This window comes from Thermobia domestica, chromosome 18 (assembly GCF_964235325.1).
Source record: "Thermobia domestica chromosome 18, izTheDome1.hap1.1, whole genome shotgun sequence".
NCBI classification, from domain to species: domain Eukaryota; kingdom Metazoa; phylum Arthropoda; class Insecta; order Zygentoma; family Lepismatidae; genus Thermobia; species Thermobia domestica.
Window position 1 is genome coordinate 165,877,506 of NC_137471.1, and position 22,294 is coordinate 165,899,799.

The following is a 22,294-nucleotide window of genomic DNA, read 5'->3' on the forward strand; positions in this document are numbered from 1 at the left end:
AAATCAAGAATATTCATACTGAAATTTTCGAATTAAAATGAAGTTGCTTGAAATGAAGTTTAATCAAGCTTTATTTCATCAGACAGTACTAACTTACGATCCGATTTAGTGCATTTTTGTTTCAGATCAACGGCCAGCCATAATCGGACTATTTTTTCGTATCATCATGAAAGCACACAAAGCTTCTTAGAACGGTTACAGGCGTTACGCTACTAAAAACCCGAATCTCTACCACAGAACAAAACATAAACGCATATTTTTCAAGATCTTGAATCGAACCTGGGACCATTTTAAGAGAAGGTTACTTACCATAGCGATTCTTATCTGATGAGATCAATCGACCCAGCCAATCTCTTGAAACAATATTATACTGTAAACTGATCGACTTTCAATTTAAAGAAATCTTTATTTTGCACTTGAAATCACTCTGTTTCGTCACAGGTAGAGAATGCAGCATTTGCAGTTTTGTTTTGCGTCATCATTCAAAGCTCAGTTTTCTTCGTGTTCTGCAATAGGATTTCTTGAAAACGTGTTTGTGATGTTAGTTTGATTTCTTCCCTCATATACGATAGTTAGTTTGATTTTTTCCCTCAATGTTGTGCCGTTTGCGATAAGTGTCTACTATTATAGATCGCCGTTTCACAACAGTGCGTAAACCTTCATTCGTCAGTCTTTCCATGAAACGTTATCGTTTTCAAGGAAGCACAGCTGATGCTGACTCTTGCAGAAATCATCTTAACCGACCTTGCCACAGGAAATCGCATTTGATTTCATTACGAAATCCAACCATTCAACCTATCTTGAGTTGTACTTTGTTATTACAGGAGAGTGGTAAGTAACCTTCTCTTAAAATGGTCCCAGGTTCGATTCAAGGTCTTGAAAAATATGCGTTTATGTTTGTTCTGTGGTAGGGATTCGGGTTTTTACGTGGCGTAACGCCTGTAACCGTTCTAAGAAGCTTTGCGTGCTTTCATGATGATACGAAAACAAAAGTCCGATTATGGCTGGCCGTTGATCTGAAACAAAAATGCACTAAAACGGATCGTAAGTTAGTACTGTCTGATGAAATAAAGCTTGATTAAACTTCATTTCAAGCAATATCATTGTCTCGGTCTGGCTATGGCTTACCAAATGGTTCATCTCTCAAAACTTAGTCCAAATATTTCTTCAAGACAATTAAAATTTTAAAATCAGTAAACGGCTATGGTTAAATATTTTCAAGAAGTTTGTTTGAAAATTTCGAATTATTTCCTTTGTTCGAAACTTTAACTTTCAGTTCGACAATTTTGGTTTGAATCTTTAGGTCCAGAAATTTCATTTGAAAATTTCGTTATAAAAATTTTTAGTTCGAAAACAGGTTGAAACTTTTAGTTCGAAAATTTTAGTTTCCAATTTCTAGTTCTAAAATTTGGATTGAAATGTTTGGTTCGAAAATTTTAATCCCATTTTTCGAAAAATTTTAGCTTAATATTTCTAGTTCAAAAATTTTAGTGTGAAACTGTTTGGTTTCAAAAATTTGAAATCGAAAATTTTAGTTTCAACTTTCTAGTTAAAAAATTTGGACTGAAATGTTTTGGTTCGAAAATTTTGATTTCATTTTTCGAAAATTTTAATTTAAAATTTCTAGTTCAAAAATTTTAGTGTGAAATTGTGTGGTTTGAAAAATTTTTGAATTTGCTCAGTTTTATTTCAGTTTTTTTGTTCGAAAATTTTAGTTTCAACTTTCTATTTCTAAAAATTGGTTTGAAATGTTTTGATTCGAAAATTTTAGTTTAGAATTTCTAGTTTAAAATATTTCAGTGTGAAATTGTTTGGCTTGAAAAAGTTGAATTCGAAAAGTTTTATTTCAAATTTTTGTTCGAAAATTTTGGTTCGATGTTTATAATTCGAAAATTTCAGTTTGATTTATTTTGTTTGAAAATTTGAATTCGAAAATATTGATTTCAACTTGTTTGTTCGAAAAGTTTAGTTTTATGTTTTTAATTCGAAAATTTTAGGATGAATATTTTTGATTTGAAAAATTTGAGTTCGAAAAATTTAGTTTCAAATTTTCACTTGAACTTTTCTAATAACTGAAAATTAGTGGACTACTCGAATAGTTAAAGACCTATAATTTTTAACCGAATAGTTAAAAACCGAATAACGTTTGGCGGTTAACCGTGAAACAACTCACTCACTCTTTGCACTCACTGAAAATTTTTGGCTAAAATATTTTGAGATGATTTTAAGTAAACCGTCAATGTTGTTTAAGATACAAATTACACGAACTAACACCAAGACCAAGAAGGTAATCTTAAAGTATCGTGGTTCTCTCTTATCAAAAAGCTTAAGAGGAGTGCATAGGGGTATTATAGTGATCTATATGAGGGTTCTATACTATTATACCAGATGTTTAAATTGGGCGATTTCTAAAATTTAAGTTGTGGGCCAAGGTACCTCTCCCAAATTTTTAAAGGGGTGCACAAATGTACCTATGTCTAATGATAGGAAATAGACCCCTGTACATAACCATATAAGGTTTTAGGACCTCATCAAAAAAGGTAAATTGGGGCAAAAGACCAAACACGTGGTACAACGTATTGCTTATATTTATGTTTTGGCAATTTTATACCCCTGTAACGGAACGAGGTGGACCACCCAAATTTATCATAATACATGGTAGAGTCCAGTACTATAATACCAAATGTTTAAATTGGGCAATTTCTAAAATTTAAGGGGTGGGCCAAGGTACCCCTCCCAAATTTTAAAAAGGCGTGCACAAATATACCCATATCTTATGAAAGGGAATGGACCTATATACATGACCATATAACTATATAGGATAATAACACTTCATCAAAGGGGATAAAATCGACCAAAAACCAAACACGTGGTCGGTGGCATGGAAGCTCAGCGCTTATTTCTGATGTGTGAGGTCTCTGCTTCAATCCTCAGCCAAGTAAGTTTATGATGTTTTCTCATTTCATCATTTCTCATCATCGTTTCAAGGGCGAAGTTAAATTTCCTAACACTAGCACCAAGAATCAAACTCGGGACCATTGCATTGTCTATAACGTAGTAATCAACACACGTGTACGGTGGCTCAACGCTTGTCTCTAATATGTGAGATCCCTGCTTCAATCCTCAGTCAGGTAAGTTCATGTTTCCCCTGTTTCGTCCTATCATTTCTCACCATCGTTTTCGCGGGGACGTTAAATTCAACATTTCCTAAACTAGCATCAAGAATCGAATTCGGGACGATTGCAGGGTATCCATGTTTACCCCTGAAGCGGAAAAAAATGAATCACAAAATACTTATCAAATTTAAGGGAATAATTTTAAATACGCCTCCAACGTAATAAGGATCCAAAATCAATGCTCATCAAAGGGAACGATGACTTCCAAATTTAAAAATAAACCATTGTACTCTATTATATAACGAAAATGTGTCATCAAAATAGTAGGATAATTTTAAATAAATTCTGAAATTGATATTTTTATACTCATCAAAGGGAAGGATGTCCTATACCCCCCCAAACACCTGATGTAAATCAAGCTGATCTTACGTGTCCTGAGTGATCCCTGAGTAAACATAAGCAAAATTTCAATAGGTAATGCAATCCCGGGCCAAAGCATCTCTAAATCATTCGCTATGGTCCATGTGGGGGTCCCGAAAGTGAAATAGGGTCACCCCGACGTCAAACAAACACATAAGCTCAAACCAAATGCCTCTACTTCATTGGCACCAATAAGGGACATGGTGGCTCAGTGTTAGAGCGTTCATCTCTGCTGTATGGGGACCCTGGTTCAAATCCCCCGAAAATAGTTTTGTGGTGGGCAACATTATGATCGGGATACTCCAATTTTCTCCCATACTTTCATTCATTTCTTATCGTCACCGTCTCCTTTAGCCTAACCGTGGGACGTAAAACTAAAGATTTCATTTGCACCAGTGTTAGTCTATCTCATCAAAAGGATAACAACCAAAAATCAAGTAATCCTTCCAAAGTTCAGCAGCGAAAATAGAACCTACTAATTAACGTGAAATCCGAACATCATGAGCTCCTTCCGGAAATCGAACTCCGGTCTCCCACGTGAAAGACGCATACGCTAACCGGTTAGCCACAAAGGAACTCAAAAGTTTTCGAGTTTCATATTAATACTAATACTAATTTATACTATTACTGGGGTCTACTAATTCATAATGTAATAGGTCATCAACCTTGGTTTGGTAATTTTATACCCATAAAAGGGAACGAAACAAACCATCATAAGCTCCAAGCTAAAAATCCCAGTTCAATGACGTCAAACGAACATATTAGCTCGAACCAACTACCTCTAATTCATTCATACCAGTAGAGGTGCGGTGGCTCAGTGGTAGAGCGTTCACCTCTGCTGTATGTGGTCCGTGGTTCAAACCCGCAAAATAGTTTTGTGGTGGACAACGTTATGCTCGGGATACTCCAATTTTCTCCCACACTTTCATTCATTTCTTATCGTCACCGTCTCCTTTAGCCTAACTGTGGGACGTAAAACTAAAGATTTCATTTGTACCCATGTTAGTCCATCTCATCAAAGATATAACAATCTCCAAATTTTATGCCCTAAAATTGAATGAAAAAAAAGCTTTCGTAAACCGGTACTATTTCATAACGTAATGAATCATCAAGACCATATGTTTAGTAAATTTAAAGAATCATCATGACCTCTGCTCCAATACTCCCAATTGAATGACGTCATAGCATGGCCAAGGTACCTCTGACTCATTTACACCAGCGTGCATGGCCCCTGAATAAGCATAAGCAAAATTTCAATAGGTGACGCAATCCCGGGCCAAAGCATCCCTGATTCATTCACTATGGTCCATGGTGGCCCCAAAATTGGATAATCAAAAGTTAGGTCAGGTCACGCAATTACTACTATAGCAACTTGACCTTAAAGAAGACACAAAATTTCTCCATTAACTGCACAGGAATGAAATAGAATCATCCTTAGAAATCCGAAGCTTCGACAAAACACTCCATTTGTGATGTGTGTCACTGCATGAGACCACTGCGTGGTAGCGATTTGTGTTCATGCAAAGCAAAATGTGCGTACATCAGCACAATACAAAACTGAAAAAAGCTATTAATTAATGCTTATTTATTAATACTTTTCATTACCGCAAACTAAACGCAAATATTACGTTGTGTCGAGCTCAAAAACTGCTAGTGAATGAGGGCTCAGAGCTCTTGAAAAAATTGATTTACACAATAATTTTGTACTCTGAGTCCAGGAAATGAACACCAATAGGCCTACATACATTTCAATTTCTTACTGGTAAATAGTTATCCGGACTTTCGGTATCCAGTTTTCAACCAAACCAAAAAGTTTGCTGTAGTAGATTAATTCAAAGAATGTACTAAGAAAGAGCTGTTTCAAAGAAACAATACACAGTAATTTTTGAAAAGGCGGTAGATGAGCCTCCATAGGAATGACTCCGTCTGTCTTTATTCGTGAAGACAATAAATCAAGCAATTTTTGTACTAGTATTACCATTTCTTCTATCTACTACATAATATTAAGCAACTCTATCATACAGGGCATAGTGTTTCATTTCAGTATTCTCCCCATTAAATTGATCACTTGTGACTATAAATATCTATATATATTAAAATGTTAGGTTTATATGTTTTGTGCAAAGAAAAGTTTATATGTTTGTCTCCAATCCTTTTGACAATGAGATCTCGAAAGCCACAAGTGCTAGAATCATGCCATTTTTGCTGGTCGATTCCAAATTTTGTGTAGATTGGCCCAGTTCCAATTGAATATTTAAAAAACATGGCCATTATTTCTTTAGTACATTTTTTAGGGTACACTGGAAGTGTTGACATTTTAAAAAATAGCACATTCTATAAGTTATACACTCCAACACAACATGTTTGTATACAATAGTTGTATATTTTTCAGGCGTTTGTTTCATGATCAATTGATAATGAAAATCGAAGAAAACTATTTCTCGAGTGATGGAGAATCTTTAATATTTAGAATCTTTTGCTAATGAACACCATATATCAGTGGCATTGTTATAAATTGTGTATGTAATGTATTTGCTTATTACATACTGCATGCAAGAAGAAAGAAAGCACTGATCATACATGAATTAGAAATTCCAACCAGAAGTAGGCTCAATCTGGCAAACGGTGCGTGATATTGAAAAAATAATCGAAAAAATCTCTCCTTTGTGGTACCCCTTGCAGATTTTTATCAAGACGTCTTTCATTTGTGTCTATAAGGGGACATGTACAGATGTACAGATGTTGTGAGGAATGACAAGGAGATTCAAGCTCATATGTGAATGAATCGTTGTGTAGAGAGTGCAGGTTAAGCTAGTCTAATTAAAATAAATCCAGGTTCTAAAAATCTATTGATAATAAGGAAGGTAATTGTATTCGAAAGAACTAGAAATTTACAGAAGAGTGAATATTGAATCGATGGAAAAACATGTTTTTAAACGTAACTAATAATAATAATAATAATAAAGTACCGTTATAACAAAAATCCCAACTGGGTTTTGATGAAAGTTCAAACTGGATGTAACTAGAAGCTCAAAGGAAGTTCTTGATGAAAACGGAAGCCAATTTTGATTGAAAACTAAGCCAATTTGATCTAAAACACATGTAGATTCTCAAGGAACCAATACCGGATTCGGTAAACATCGCAATGGTTTTAGTAAAAACTAAAACTCAAAACTGTTCTGGAAAACACATAAAACTATCTGTGGACAGGAAATGGGTTCCGGAGAACAACGAAAAATATTCTGGTCAGAAATAGAACCAGTTTTGGAAAAACTGATACAGGTTTTGATGAAAACCTGAACCAGCTTTGAAGAAAACCGAAACCGGTTTCAGTACAAAAACCGTACCGGTTTTTGAAGAATACAAGAACCCGTTTTGGAGAAAACCGAAACCGGTTTCGATGAAAACCGAACCGAAAATGAAGAAAACCTAAACCGGTTTCGGTCAACCGAAACTGGTTTTTGAAGAAAACCGAAACCGGGTATAAAGAAAAACGACACCGCTTTTTTGAAAAACCAAAACCATTTTTTTGTGGAGAAAACCGTTTTCGGTGAAAACAGTTTTTTAAATTTTGAAAAACCGGTTTAGGTTTTTCTTGGATACCGGAAACCGAAAAACGGGTTTCTGCGCCTAACACTAGTATATACTGTATTTGTGTTGTCTTTTTAAGCGTATGAGTAATTGTATGTTTATCTGTTTATTTATATATTTATTTATTTACGTGTATTTATATATAGTTATAATATTATTTAATTATTTATGCCAATTATTTGTTAGTTTAGATTAGTTGTGCCAAAATTATCCTTTGGATGTGTGTGTGTAATTTACAACAGATAGGAAGCCTCGGTATAGGGAAATACGAATTAGAATACTTGAAGTGGATTGGCTGCTGCCAGGAGCCAATCAGAAGCAAGATATCACAGCTCTTGTGTGTATATAAGACAGCACGTTTCTCATGTATCTCATAGTGTCTGATGATTCCAAAATGTTAGTTGGCGAAACTGTAACATGTATGTAATATTTTTATGTGAATATATTGTTTTGCTCAGCAAATATTTTGTTTGTGTTTAAGTATATATAAAGCAAAGCTTCTACTTATGGAAAATATTACATGGGTAAGAATAAAATAGTATTGTAACGCCGCTAGTTGCGCATCGAGCCGGAAGCTTCATATCGTGTGGAATGAGTTGATAGCCGGTAAATTTGCAATTAAGTTTCGGAGGGAGATGCGTTTTACTGATAAGTAATGTGTCAAATTGTTCCTCGTGTAATAGTTGTTAAAATATGAGTTTATGAGGTAAGTACAAGAGAATGTTGAGAAATAGAAATAAAAGTCATAGTCGAATAACTAGATACATGATCACTATGAAATTAAATAGTTGTTTCGGGTAGAGATACATGTAAGTGCACGTACGAACCACTGTAAGTGTCATGAAAATCGAAGCGAAGAATGTTCCGAGCTGCGTGCTGAACGTGTTTTAATATTAATGGTTGTGCAAAAGACGAACGTTTTGAAGAGTGTGGGTGACAAATGCTAATAGTTTATGCATATAAAGAAATTGATTAGTCTTTTGAAGTCTCACTTTTTTGATTTTGAACATAATGAGTCAATAGTGGTACTACAAGTTTCGGCCTGAGTTCTTCTGGAGCAAGCCGAGACTTGCACCTGTAGCTGTATCTCGGAGGCGGGAATTGATACCAAGTGTTGCAGATTGGAACTTGTTGCAGATTCGGACAGTTTTCATAGGAAAAGGAAAAGTGTGCACCTCTTTGTAGGATAACAGGTTCATAGGTTGCACCTGTTAGTAGGATGTACTTTGTTTTCTTGACAGCGTTTACCTGGGAGAGGAATTGGTCGTAATGAGTAAGATTGTTCAAATCGGCATCTCTTCTTGAAAATTAAGATTTGTTTATGCAAAAGGTCGTTGATAGTATCCTGTGATGTTCTCAGAATTCGAACTATGTACGTTGGTCTCTGATTGTTGCGAATACGGATGCATTTTTAAAGGTGTATCCCATTTTAGGAAGTTTAGCCTATATATCAAGTGTTATAGATTGTGGGACCCCTCGTACTACTATTGACATGGTATATGGCTGAGGTTGCCAGTGTCGGATGTTGTTGAGAGAAGTTTAAAGTTGCAGTTTTCCTGAACATTTGGAAACTGGATGGTCACGAATTTTTTTGCGAAGTTAGCCGACTGTGATTTAATGATGAATCCATTTTTTTGTTTTTAACATTTGCGAAATATCTTTGCGTTGCCAATACTGGAAAAGTTAGAGAAGTAAAACCTTCGAACTAAAGTACTTTGGATTGTAGTTTTGTTGTAGCAAGCTATAGACAGGCTGCAGAGGAGGATAAGCTGGTTGGAGTCAGAGTCGGAGCTCGAGATGCTATGTGCATTTGTATGCTTCTTAAATGGAAGTGAACTCGTTGATGATGCTTGGTGGTTGCCACTAATCGGAGAACGAGAACTCTGGGAACTTGGTTCAGTGTATGCTGAGCATGAATGAAATTGTGGAATGAAGAAAGTGGGAGGAAACTGGAGAACTCCGAGGAAAACCAAGCACACGGTGTTTGTCCACCACAAAGTTAACTTGGCGGGAGCAGGGTTTGGACCCGATACCCCATGCATCAGAGGTGAACGCTTTACAACTGAGCCACACCGGCAATTTTATCTTCAAAGGATGTATGAAAGACTTTCCATCGTCAATTATCATATGCGGTAAAGTAACCGAACTGAAACAGTATTCAAAACTATGTGATGAGAACAGGATAAGAGTGAAAATGATTATAATGATGATCAAAAATTATACTACTTGTGAACTCCAGCCAAACTACGCTGGGGAAAACTCAATTTCTTGCAACCTGTCGCCTGTTAATGAATTAGCATCACTGTGCGCCCACATGAGTGCAATAAATAGAGTTTAGACTTGGCAGCTACGCCTCACTACACGTGCGCCAGCTGAGAAAGTATGTAAATGCACTACGTTTTACCGGCAAATCAAAGTGACTATCAACCTATGAGAAGGTTACGCCCTCTGTAACGTGAGTGATGGAAAAGAATTTATTTACAAAGTGTAAGTAGAGATCTGTGCTCTATCGAAATTTTACAATTATACGGTATAAAAACTAACAAAAAATCAAAAAGAAAAAGAAAAATGGGCGTATGGAACTTTGATCTTTGGCATTATAATGTAAGTAAACATATATAACACACAAATTAATATAGACAGATTGATTCAATATAAATACAATACAATTAGAGAAAGTAAAAAAATGTGTAAAGAGATAACGAGGACGGAGTATGAGCGGAGGTGCGAAGCACAGGTTAACACATGTGTATTGTTAATCAGACAAATGAATGTGTGTTTTGCGTAGGGTCATCTCTATGTGATGATGGGAACCGGAGAAGCCAAACTGAGCAGAAAGTGATTACTGTGGAGGATATGATGGATGAAAAAGTGGAAGATGCTAATGAATAACATAATCAGATGTAACCTTCAGCCCCAGATTATCCCCAATTCGTGACTTTTTTTAGTTATTTGTAAACAACTGCAACAACAGTTTTCTTAATTTGTATGTTAGCAACTTTGGGTGAGATACTTGTCGGAATCCGGAGAAGATGTAGATTTCGTACTTATATGCCTAAAATACCTCCAAAATGTGGAATTAAAATTTTTATTCTTGTTGGTGAAACATTATACTCCACAACAAATATAGAAGTGTATGTGAGGACACAACCAGAAGGCCCGTTCCAGATAGATAACAAACCTGAAGAAGTAGTGAAGAGATTGTGTCAACAGATTCATGGTTCATCTTGCAAAGATACCTTTTTACAATAATCGGTTTACAAGCTGCAATTTGGTTAAATAAATGGAATGAGACAGTAAGTTAATTATTATAGGGTCAATTCGTAAAAACAAGAGAGTTGCCCCCGCGTTTGTGAATGCCAAACGAAGGAAAGACTACAGTAGTGTATTTGGTTTTCATTAGAACTGCACCATTGGTTCGTATGCATCTAAGAAAAATCTGTGTTTAGTGCTGATCTCAAGTATGCAGAATCACGTCAAATTAGACGAGAGTACCAGAGATAACAGGAAGCCAGAGATCGTCACATTTTACAACGATACTAAAGGTGGGGTCGACATAGTTGACCAGATACCTACTGAATATGACGAAGAAAGAAATACTACACGATGGCAAATAACGTGATTTTATCACTTCTAAAATGTAGAACCGACTAATAGTAATGTTATACATTCAGCAAACACAGCAAGGTTTTGGGATTGACTCTAGAAGAAGATGCTTGTGTACCTCCTCACGTAGGAAAGCGAGAACGATGTTACATGTATAAACGCAGTAAGGGCAGATATTTTGCCAAAAGTTCTGTAAGTGGATTTGCCTAAGTCACGCAAAAATGCTTCAGAATTGAAACCTGGATATACCGCTATTAGGAGAAATCCTGGTTTACTTCTTTCTAGTTAATCAATATTTTATTTTTAGTGCCGGTATATAAGCAATAAAAATAACAATTATTGAACTTAATTTTAACTAGAAAAATATAGCCTCAATAAAAATGTACAGTTTCGCTGTCTGGTGTTTGTATTCAATATTGTAAATATAATACAAATTTAAATCCAAGTTCACATCTTATCAGACAAAAATGTTCCTGGATCCAGGAGGCAAAATGTTACCATTCATAAAAAAATTTTTCACCTTACCACTATACGGTTAAGAACAATGAACCTGACGAGGGTAAAGTGTATTGACAGAGCGTAAACCTTAGGGACAAGGAGTATGCTGATAGCGATTTGGTGTGGGGTCTAAAGTGTGGTAGTATATATTGCATGAATAAAGGGTGCTGAGTTTGGAAGCGTTTGTTGATATAGGTGATATTTACATTTTCGATATATTACTGTAATATGGACAAGTTATGCATTGGTATAGCTCCAGAGTGGGACTACGCAATCGGACAATGAAAGGTATATGAAAACTTTTGGTTAAGTCAACAGTTTTTTTTTATAGATTTTGAATAATGAAGCTATCAACATCAACAATGAAGCTATCAGCTTAAGTAAATCTGTATGTTAAATTTGGCAGTAAGAAATCTTTGTATGTACTTAGGATCGTCTATGCATAAAATACAATGTGAACGAAGAGTAAATTCCTTACCACACTCTTGGCACGTGTGAGATTTTTCTCCCGTGTGGATTAACATGTGTCTAGCCAAATGTGAACGATGAGTAAATGCCTTACCACACTCTTGGCATGTGTGAGGTTTTTCTCCCGTGTGGATTAACATGTGTCTAGCCAAATGTGAACGATGAGTAAATGCCTTACCACACTCATGGCACAAGTGAGGTTTTTCTCCAGTGTGGATTAACATGTGTGTAGCCAAATTTGAACGTCGAGTAAATGCCTTACCACAGTCTTGGCACGTGTGAGGTTTTCTCCTGTGTGTATTAACATGTGTGTAGCCAAAGTTAAACGTTGATTAAATGCCTTGCCACACTCTTGGCACGTGTGTAGTTTTCTTCCTGTATGAATCACCATGTGAGTAGCCAAACTTGAACATCCTCTAAATTCCTTTCCACATACTAAACAAATGTGAGATTTTTCACCTGAATGCACTAACTCACCACTAGACATAGTTGAACTTTGACTAGAGCGTTTATCACTATTTTGGGACGCATGACGCTTTTCACTTTCCTGTGTCACCATATTTTTTGTCAAACGTGATCGATGAAATCCTTTGCCAAACTGCGTCGAAGTATCAGATTCCTCATGAGAATGAGAAATGGTTTTATTTAATATAGTAAACGTTATCCTTTCTCCGTGGTAAGCAAAGATATTATCGCGCCTGTAACAAATTCAACAAACAATGAAATGTAACAGGAGATAATGATTAAGTAGCAAGAAACATGTAATCATTCGCTATATTACATGTTTTATTACATTAAATATTGTAGAAATATGAAATGGAGTACCATATCACTATTGTTTCAAAATAAATTGCTGTAGTTTGTTTCACTATATCAAACTATCATTTATATCGTGGCGGACATAAGTCTATGACCAGGTATTGTCGGCTGTCTTGACACAAATGCACAGTATGAGAATTAAATCTGTCTTATGTGTAGCTTCGTGGGGAGAAAACAACCAACTTGCGATCCAAAGGTTTAAGAACAACTCAACGTATTAATAGAAACTGTACCGAAGATAATTCACTTATCATCAGAAAAACAAGAAAGGCGTTTTGAAACCAATTAAAAAATTACATACAACTTTCCAAGCTGAGACAGAGACACAGAGTAACAAGACTAAAGACGAATCATTTACAGCGTTGTGATCATGGTTCAGTGGTCTAGGGGCTTGACCAGTAATCTCGAGGTTCTTCGACTAAATACACGTCAAGCATTTTTTTTTTACTTTAGGAATTTTGATGGAAATAGATCGGCGATAACACACGCTTCATTACATTCAAATATTTGAATACTCGTTTGTTTCAGCACTTGAACTATCAAATTTTCAGGAGTAATACTAATAATAATAACAATTATCTCGAAGAATATTTAAAAACTAAAAACTTATTATCGCTCAGGTCGTACCATTACAAGCAGAAACGTGATATTAGGCAGAAAAAAAAATTTGGTTTTTTGTAATGTTGCCCATCAAAAGACGAATTTCTCATCTCGATTCTAAAACAAACCAAACAAAATCTGGATGAAAAATTTTAATTCGAGACGGGACAAGGTTAACTCACACTATAGTCATGCTTTGAAGATGAGAATCGAGACGAGACCAAAACTATCATAAACATTTCTCATCTTATCTCGATTCTAGAAATAGTGTATGCCACTCTTTAAGCAACAATTGCTCTTTAGACTGAATCTTATACATCATTTTGATAGTTTGTATTTCAGAGCTCACTGAATTATGGTCTGTGTATATATTTTTGTAGCAAAACTTTTTTAATTACATCTGCAAACTTCACAAGTTAGTTTATTACAAGCTTTAGTTTTCAATTATATTCAGTTCTTTTTTTTACAGTTTTTTTCCTGAAAACGTACAGTAGAATATATTCTACACGAAATATTAGCAGAAATCTTTCGTTTAAATTTGAGTAGCTGTAGAGGTGTCTCATGATGGTACGGAACCCCATTCCCGAAACCCCTTCGACATCTTCTTTAGCTTAGCCAGCATAACCATTACTAAAAGCAACTGTAATTACGGCTCTTCTGAGTTCAGAATCGCTACTTTCTACACCAAAATTACCTGGAAACTTTCCGTTATAACATTTAACTTTCCTTTATAACATTTAGCTAGTTGTAGGGAAACTTTCCGTTATAACATTTAGCTAGTTGTAGGAACGTATCGAGAGGGTATGTGCTGTTGGTCCTGACACTTCTCTCCAATCCCGACTATTTTGTAACATATGGCTTACGCTACGGGTTATTTTACAGGCTTTAATACAATGTGTCCTCATACGGAATTTGTTACCTATACTTATTACTGAATTATTATTATTATTACTGAATATTTGAGACCTCAATATTACGTCACACTGCCGTAGCAAAACTTGGATAAATGCAATAAACAAGTGACAAATGTTGGGAAAAAGACGAAAATCAATGTGAAGGTTACGATTATATTTACAAGAATCTAACAACTACCAAAAAACACGATTTCAACCACATGGCGACCGTTTTCAGGATTAAATTATAGCAATCTTCCTACAACTGCTTTTACAATACCATTAGTTATACAGATAACGTGTTAAGTTTGGATCTGATTAGCCTAGTGTCGACAGTCAATTTCTATCAGATCCTCGGCGAACAAAATTAATTAAAAATAAAGCAGAGTGATAGATAAAAACAAGAACTGAGTAATGTAGATTTTTCATGTAAGTAAATATGTTTTGACCTTGAGAGCAACATAGAGATTAATGTAGCTCATAAAAATTTTTCTTGTTGATTTTTAATTCTATGTAGATGTGAGTGGATAGCAAACAACTGATTGAGTATACACACATACATACATGTTTTACACTATGCACCTTCATGTGCATTTATGAATAAGAGTAAATGTTTTAATACTAATACACAATAACACACTGAGCAAGGCTATGTGATAATATGTAAAAAGAAAACAGTATCACGTGACAGTTTCAACACAATAACTGTGCAAGCAAAGAGAGACCATATAGAGAATGTTTCGAAAAGCAGGAATTAGGACGTACAAATGAAGAGGAAGCAGAATAATTGAACTAGTCAGAAGAAAAAAGAGAAAAGCAATAGCGAACAAAGATCAAGGGGGAGTAATATATAGAGTAGGATGCGAGGAGTGTAACAAAATTTACATAAGAGAAACAAAAAAAATGCAAAAAAAGGATTAAGCAGCACCAGGATGTTGTAAGATTGAAAATGGACAACAATGCGATATACAAGCATCAGAAAGAAAAAACCACAGGATAGGGTGGGAAGAAGCAGAGGTCATAGAAGTAGAGAACAGGACTTTGGTGAGAAAATGGAAGGAAGCCAGAGATTATGAAAGCAGGACGCAAGGTGATGAACTGGAATGCAAGATTCTCGATAAATAAGGAGTGAGAGAAGATTCTGCTTAAAGAAAAGATTAAAAGGAAGAAGAAAGAAAGAGAAACAAAATAACAAGGTAAACAAGGATAATTAGAGGAAAGGACGCATCCAGCGGAAAAAAGTAAATCTTTAATATAACACGTGTGCAGCTAAAAAGTGAAAGTGAAAGCCAGACAAGTGTTACTTTTTAAAGAAGGGGCGGAACCTAATTAAAATTGATCTCCGGACAGTATATATAAGTGATGACAAACTCCCAGCAACCAGGAGTGGAAGTCTGATGAAGACACAGTTATTGTGTAGAAACTGTCACGTGATTCTGTTTTTCAAATATTATCACATGGCCTTGCTGAGTGTGTTATTGTGTATTAGTACAAAATGGAATCAAAGCCTGATAGAATAGTTATAGAAAATATTTTATATATGGTACTGGTTTACATCTGTGTTAGTTTTATATTGAAGCACTTCGCAAAGTGAAACCTGAGATGTAAACACAAGGATTGGTTGTTAATGGTCGTAATATCAAAATTCTTAGTGTTTCATGTTTTATGTGCATGTTTCTTATTTTCGTATTAAACTCAGACATTTAGTTTTTTGTACTTTGAATTAGTTGCTCGTAACTCATATCAATATGGAGGCTAGTGTTTTAGAACAATTTCAAGCAATGTTGACTGAGGAATTAGAGAAACAATTAGAAACCATTACTCAAAAATGGTAATGAATATTGGATGCCTAGGACAAAAAATACATGAATCAGTAGGTGAACTTCAAAAGCCTCTAACAGAAACGATCGGGGAGCGTAGGAAAGAGCGAATTGAATGTCAAAGCAGACAGCTTACGTAATAATATCAAAGTAGCCAATAACTCCTTAACTGAAGTACTCTCTGAATTAGTTAACGCGGTCAATCTTCTTGATTCAGTAACTGCTGAGTTTAAAAATAGTGTAGCGGAATGAAAGAAAGGTCTCACTCTGTTCTATGAATACATGCGAACGGCACAGGTTGAGTGTAGGCAAACCAACAAAATAAAAGTGTGCAAGGCGGAAAAGAAACCGTCTTGAATTCGAGCCAGCCCAAGTTGTGAAAGAAATGTGCCAAATAAACCAGAAAGTCGATTACAGTCAGGAAAAGGAAGTATGCAGTGTAGAGATAGCAAAAAAGAACAATCGTTACGCGTACCTGTAACAAATTGTTTCTAATTTAATTCTTTTGCCGGCAAGGGATACCGATGTTTCACACATGATAAGCGGTAGCGTTCAGGTTGCGCGTATCCACCCTCTCGAAAAAGCCAGGGAAGGCTTGAGAGTTGAATTGATGATTTTGTGTGATAACGAAGTTACAGTGTTGTCGGTTTTGTGTCGCAGGCAAATGGTTTTGCGCGAATTAACAATTTCAAATATGTCTTTGTAACAGTGTATGTCTAACGTAAGTTGCATTTGAGTGCTGCAAATCCATCCCGACTTTATCAGCTTTGAGTATTGTAGAAGGAAACGACTTCAAATTCACAATAGACCCGCCAAGCGAATTCTGCTTTACGTAGTGAAGGTCTCGTACATAATATATCGGTCGGAAATGTTTACCGTAAACAAGCGTAGAAGTAACACTTCCAATAAAGCACACGCAGTCGAAAGTATATTTCCGTTATAGAACCGAAATGTAACACCAAAGTTAAGAAGAAAAATAAGATGGCCAATGATACCCAGTTGAGTTTTCGTAATACATTATTAAGGTAAACTCGATTTCGAGGAGCATAATCAGAAGAATCAAAATGAGAAGACGTGATCATATCAGTACATCAGATGCAACAATTATTAATTTTCAGTTGCCGAAATATTTGAATTTTCAAGCTAGTACTTCAATATTGCGAAATTGTAAAAAGCGAAAGTTTAAGTGTAGTGTTACACAAAATGTAGACATGTTGATTGCTCATTATGAAAACAATGTGCGTCGACCTCCACGTACAGCGTATTCTCAGCACGCACAACCACACGTTAGGCGTGCAGAAGGAAATAAGTTGAGAATAAAAGGAAAGTTCCTTGGTAAGCGTAATTCGGAACGCACTAAACTCGGTCAAAGACGAACTACATGCAAATTAAAGTCGAGCTGTAGGCGAGGTTATTTCGAATCAAACATGAGGAAGAAGTATACATCGACTCCGAAGAGCACTAAAAAGCTTAAGCGAAAACACGTACGAACATTGTATAATAAACTACATGGCAAAATATAGTAATAGTAAGCGCAAACCTAAAAAGAAATTTATGGCAGGTATCGTAATGCAGCGTAAATCCAAACGTCGCAAAGGAAGGCGTGTCATTACGTGGAAGTTCAGTAAATACGCTGTAAAAAGGAGAAAAGTTCCGAAATTAAACAAACTAACTGGAAAAGTACACGTAACCGTGCTAAATTACATCTTGCAAGCGTAACCGGCACAGATGGAAAATTAAAATCTTAGCACAAAAAAAACCGTGAACTTCACCCCAACTCGGGTTAAACCCCAAAAGAGATGAGAAATCAGAAATACCGAATTTGAACTTTTAAACTTTTAGATTATGAAAAAAGGATTATTGTTTATTTATTTGATTATTTCCCCGAATTTAGAAGGTTACTTTTCAGAATCAAGTGTGTGCCCACCGCCACTGACGCACCAGTCCAAGAAACCATCAATATCGCCTAACAAGCAGGTACGTTTACTTAGATGTCATGTTTTATGGTTTCCTTACAGCATTTGGAGATGAAAGATGAATGTGGATGGGAGAGACAGCATTGGAAATTTTAAACAGGTAATTGATTCAGAACGCGATTTCCGACTTTGAAATTGTAATAATACCGCACCACTTTTGAAAAGTATGGCTATCCCGTTTTGGATGCGGACTTTCAGTATCGAATTCTTATTAGGATGTTTAAGTTTTGTATTTTTTTTTTTAGGTCTTTCCAGTTTTGGGAACCATACTTCATAATAAAATTTTGTTATCAAATTTTGCTTGAGTTTTTAATCATTCTCCTTTATGTTTATATTAATATTAACTGTCCCCATACAATCAAGCATTTAGAGACTTGTTAGGCAATTAGATAAAATTACGAACATAATTAGAGAAGTACTAGTAATAGCTACAATTAATCATAAAGTTAAAATTTTGGGTAATTAAAAAATGTGCTCTTCAGATAGTGAACTTTTTCATCTGATGTTGTGATTGTATAATGAGAAAATATGCAAAATTTGTAATGTAAGATCAAGTCGCCGTCAAAATACTGTAAGTTAAACACAATTTAGTATAATATTGAAAGTAATTGACAATAACCTTGAATTTGATAAAGTTGCTCGTTGTTCGATATATATATGCAGTCTACTATGAAAAGTCAATGTGCATTCAATGTGACTAATATTACCTGAAGTTAATTGACTTCAGAGAAAGCGATATTATAAGTTAAGAAGAGTTGAAGGTTAAAATATAGTTCATCCCCTAGGGACATCCCTACTTTCGTTATAAAATTAAAGTGATGAAACCAGTCGGACGCCTGGTTGGGACCCAGCTAATGTGCAGATTCGGCAATTGACTAAAATTTCAAAATTTTGTTCTAATTTTTAATGTTTGGCATAATTAGAGAAAAGTAAAATAGTAATAAAATTGATGTTCGGATTTTAGATTTTGATATAATAATTAGTTTTGATTTGGATTTATAGAAAATAATTAAAGTTTTGATTTGCATTTGGAGAAAGTAAATTAAATGTTATTCTTTTTGATATTTGAAAATAACTCTTGTATTCTTGTGCCGGGAATCATAAACCGATCTCGAGAAAAAGAAAAAGGGAAGCCCGTTTACGATTCCACGTTACCATTTACTACGATAAACACCAGATACTATGATGTATTGATAGTACGGAGTGCTTACGTCAGTTAGGCAGTATATGGTAAAATTATGGTTTATGTTATGAGAACAAATTAAGATTGCTACGTACGAGTAGGCCCTGAACAACAATAATGTTTAATGAGCAAGTTAATATTACTGTTATCTTGTGTTTCACTATTGTGACAAATGCTCTTGGATGTGACTTTATTCTCGATAAAGATAAGTGCAATTGCTAGTAAGCCACACATAAGTATAAGCTAGCGCTCTTTAAAAGGTTACATTTGTAAACGTACCAATTTTGTAGGTACGAGCGGGCCTGAAGTAATACTAATGATTAAAAAAATGATGATTTGAAATGTGAGGCTGTTGCATTAAATCCCCTTCCAGGGTGTATTTCTTGTCGTCCTCTTCATTACATTTATTTTCTTAAAATGCCTCCTCAAGGCCTGAATGTTGACAGCCCAATTAGGGTTCGGAAATTAACCCTGATTTGTCATGACTTGAATACCGAAGGCATGCAACTAGGGTGGTATGTAAGGTCTTAGGGTAGAAGCGATTCATTCGAATCCTCAGGGACCTTGCAAGCTTCAACTGTAAGAGATTGCCAGCACCGTTTGTTTTAGGATCCAATTCATTAATCTGTATTTTTAATGAATGACTTACAACCTGTGTTGTCAAATAATTACGCACAGAATGGCGCTCCGTAGGGCTTAACCAACGTTTTACTAATTTATTTGTATTAAAATGTTCAAACGGTTATTAGTTACGTTGTATAATGCAAGTTACAATGTATAATATAACGAAACTGACTTAACATTGACGGAAATTCTTTTAAAATTTGGCGGTCCTTACAGTGACTGTTTTCCACGCCACTACAACAACAAAGGCTCCCTCTAATTAGAACTGATGCTGACCCCAACATTAACACAAAAATAAAGTTACATGTTCTATCGTAGAGGGTAGTTGAAACTTCGTGTATACAGTTCATGGTTTTAGCGACGGAGGACTGTGAAACTCTCTTCATATTTTGGCGAAGTAATGCCCGATGTGCAAAGTAACCCCTTGTCAAGGTAGCTAGTAACCACTGTAAGCGAAATGAAGTATCAAAATTTAGTGTGGCAAATCATAACACGGAACTATGAAAATGTTTGGGAATGAAGGGATCCATATAATTAAGAAGTTACGTCCCTAATGTATTGTGTTACTTTGGAACACAAATATACAAGCAAGAACACATTCAACACGTAAGACGTGTAAGTCATCCTAAATACAGAATTTTGCGCTATCCTTGTTTACCCACATTCTGCGTAATGCCCTAATCTGCACAGCAATCTTATTTTTACCGGCCATCTAGCACATGCTGATTAGCGTTGTTTTAACAATAATTCATAAATAATGTACGTACATCAAGCCCCTAAAGTGATCCCATATTGAAAAATGTAGGTCCATACCCTAAAAAAAATTTGCTAAGAATGTAAAAAGTTGACTTTCTTGAAAAAATGAGTGCAGCTATGAAATGAACTGTTGTATGGACCACTACAAATAATGAACATCCATTGTTGGTTAAAATATTCTTTATCTTGTATTTTACTTGTCTTTCGAAGCCCGACGGAAAAATCAAGCTAGACCCATTTGACCTAAATCAAAATAAAATCACAAACGTCCATAGTTTATGTTCGAATATAATACATTACAGGTTTACATTTGTAAAATTTTAGGATAATTACCATTCTCATTATTTGTTATTTTACATAAGTCTCTATATAAATAAAACAATATCGTCGAGCACCCATATTTTAAGTATGTGAAACAATTAGTACGAAATGTGTAACCAATAATAAAGAAATAATTATTTTATCAAGATATGAACTACATAAGAATTGTATGGATCGTATCAATTTTTTATTACTTTTATTTGGTATACAGCTTGTCTACGTGTGCCATGTCATTTCCAAATTGTAGGCTACTAACTTACGTTCATGATATCTCCCATACCTAAATATTTCTCGTGAAGTATTGCTTTTAACCAACAAAATTTCCGAAACCATGTAACCGTATTATCAATCTGAGGCAATTAGTTAATGAAAAATTGAACATTACCTTTGTGGCCGAACTGAATTTAAACTTTTTGTTATTAATTGTTGGGAGTCATTAGAATACGACGCGCAAGTCTCCTGAACCACAATCTTTCTTAGCGTTTCTATATTACTTTCAAATTCAGGATCTTCTTCTAGTGCTAATTCTGGTTTCACCCTATCAACGTTTCGTTTCACATCCAAGGAGCATATAGCTGTATCCTTGCCCGCTGATACCTCTCCTTCCGTTGTAGATAATATTAACTCTTTGTTGTCATTCATTAGTTCGTATGTCCACCCTCTCCCTTCGAGCGGATCATCACTAGGTAAGTCATAAGCAATTTCAACTTTGCATATCAATTCCAACTTAACAGACGCCTTACCAGCCATTGTGAATTGAAATATAATAAGAAATTAACACTGTTCTTATACTCCCCTTATATTTTACGTTGCCAGTGTTAATGAAATGATTTACAAGTACGTTCACAAAAGCAACTTTATATTTCCACTCTTCTTCTTCTTCATCAACCACAATTCCTCTCTCGGCTATTGATTGTTTGTTTGTAGTAAGCATTACAAAAGTTTGCATAGTATCATTATCACTGTATTGAACAAGAATATCGGCAATTTAGAAAGGTAATTAAACATGTAAAATGTAAAGATTAGAATAGCTGAAAAATGATAACGGAACGAGGGTCATTGTGCAACTAGCTAGAACGCGTCGAGACATGCTCCCGCTTTATTGCGAGAATTTTAGTGGTAATATTATTCTAAGAAGAACTTACTCTACACTATTTTATCTGTGAATTATGTAGTGGTAAGAAGAACATCGAAAATGTACTTTCGTAGTGATAGAAACTGAGATATGAATAATTTGTGAAACGTAAACAAAACTTGTATTTGTGTTTCCACTAGAAGTATTATTTTAGTATTTTAAATGCGAGGTAGCCATCTGGAGTAAAAGAAATGTAGAATCCAGTCTCCAATGGATAAAAGTGTAAAGCTGTGCCAAAACAATAATAGCTGTGTAGATTTCATTTTATTAGTTCGTAGTGGATTCTCAGAATTTTGAAAAATATATTACAATAAATTGGCGGCCATTTGCAATCTCATAGCTGCAATCTCTATGAAAGTCAGCGTTGCCAGCTTACCCTGTTTTAACTTTACGGTTTACGCTGAAATTATGGTTTCAGAAAAATCGCATTGATGTTGAAAATTATAGCTTCTTTGTGTTAGAATTTTG

At 35.2% G+C, this 22,294-nt stretch overlaps 1 protein-coding gene across 1 annotated transcript; it reads right to left on the reverse strand.

Annotated features, from left to right (window-relative positions):
* Positions 1 to 4,539: 4,539 nt before the first annotated feature.
* On the reverse strand, positions 4,540 to 21,820 carry LOC145675991 (uncharacterized). Its single transcript, XM_081746824.1, has 2 exons — positions 21,077 to 21,820; positions 4,540 to 12,397 (listed from the first exon to the last, which is right to left on the reverse strand). Exons 1-2 carry the CDS (start codon positions 21,439 to 21,441, stop codon positions 11,917 to 11,919), a joined length of 846 nt encoding a protein of 281 aa, XP_081602950.1. The 5' UTR covers positions 21,442 to 21,820; the 3' UTR covers positions 4,540 to 11,916.
* Between the last annotated feature and the right edge of the window lie 474 nt (positions 21,821 to 22,294).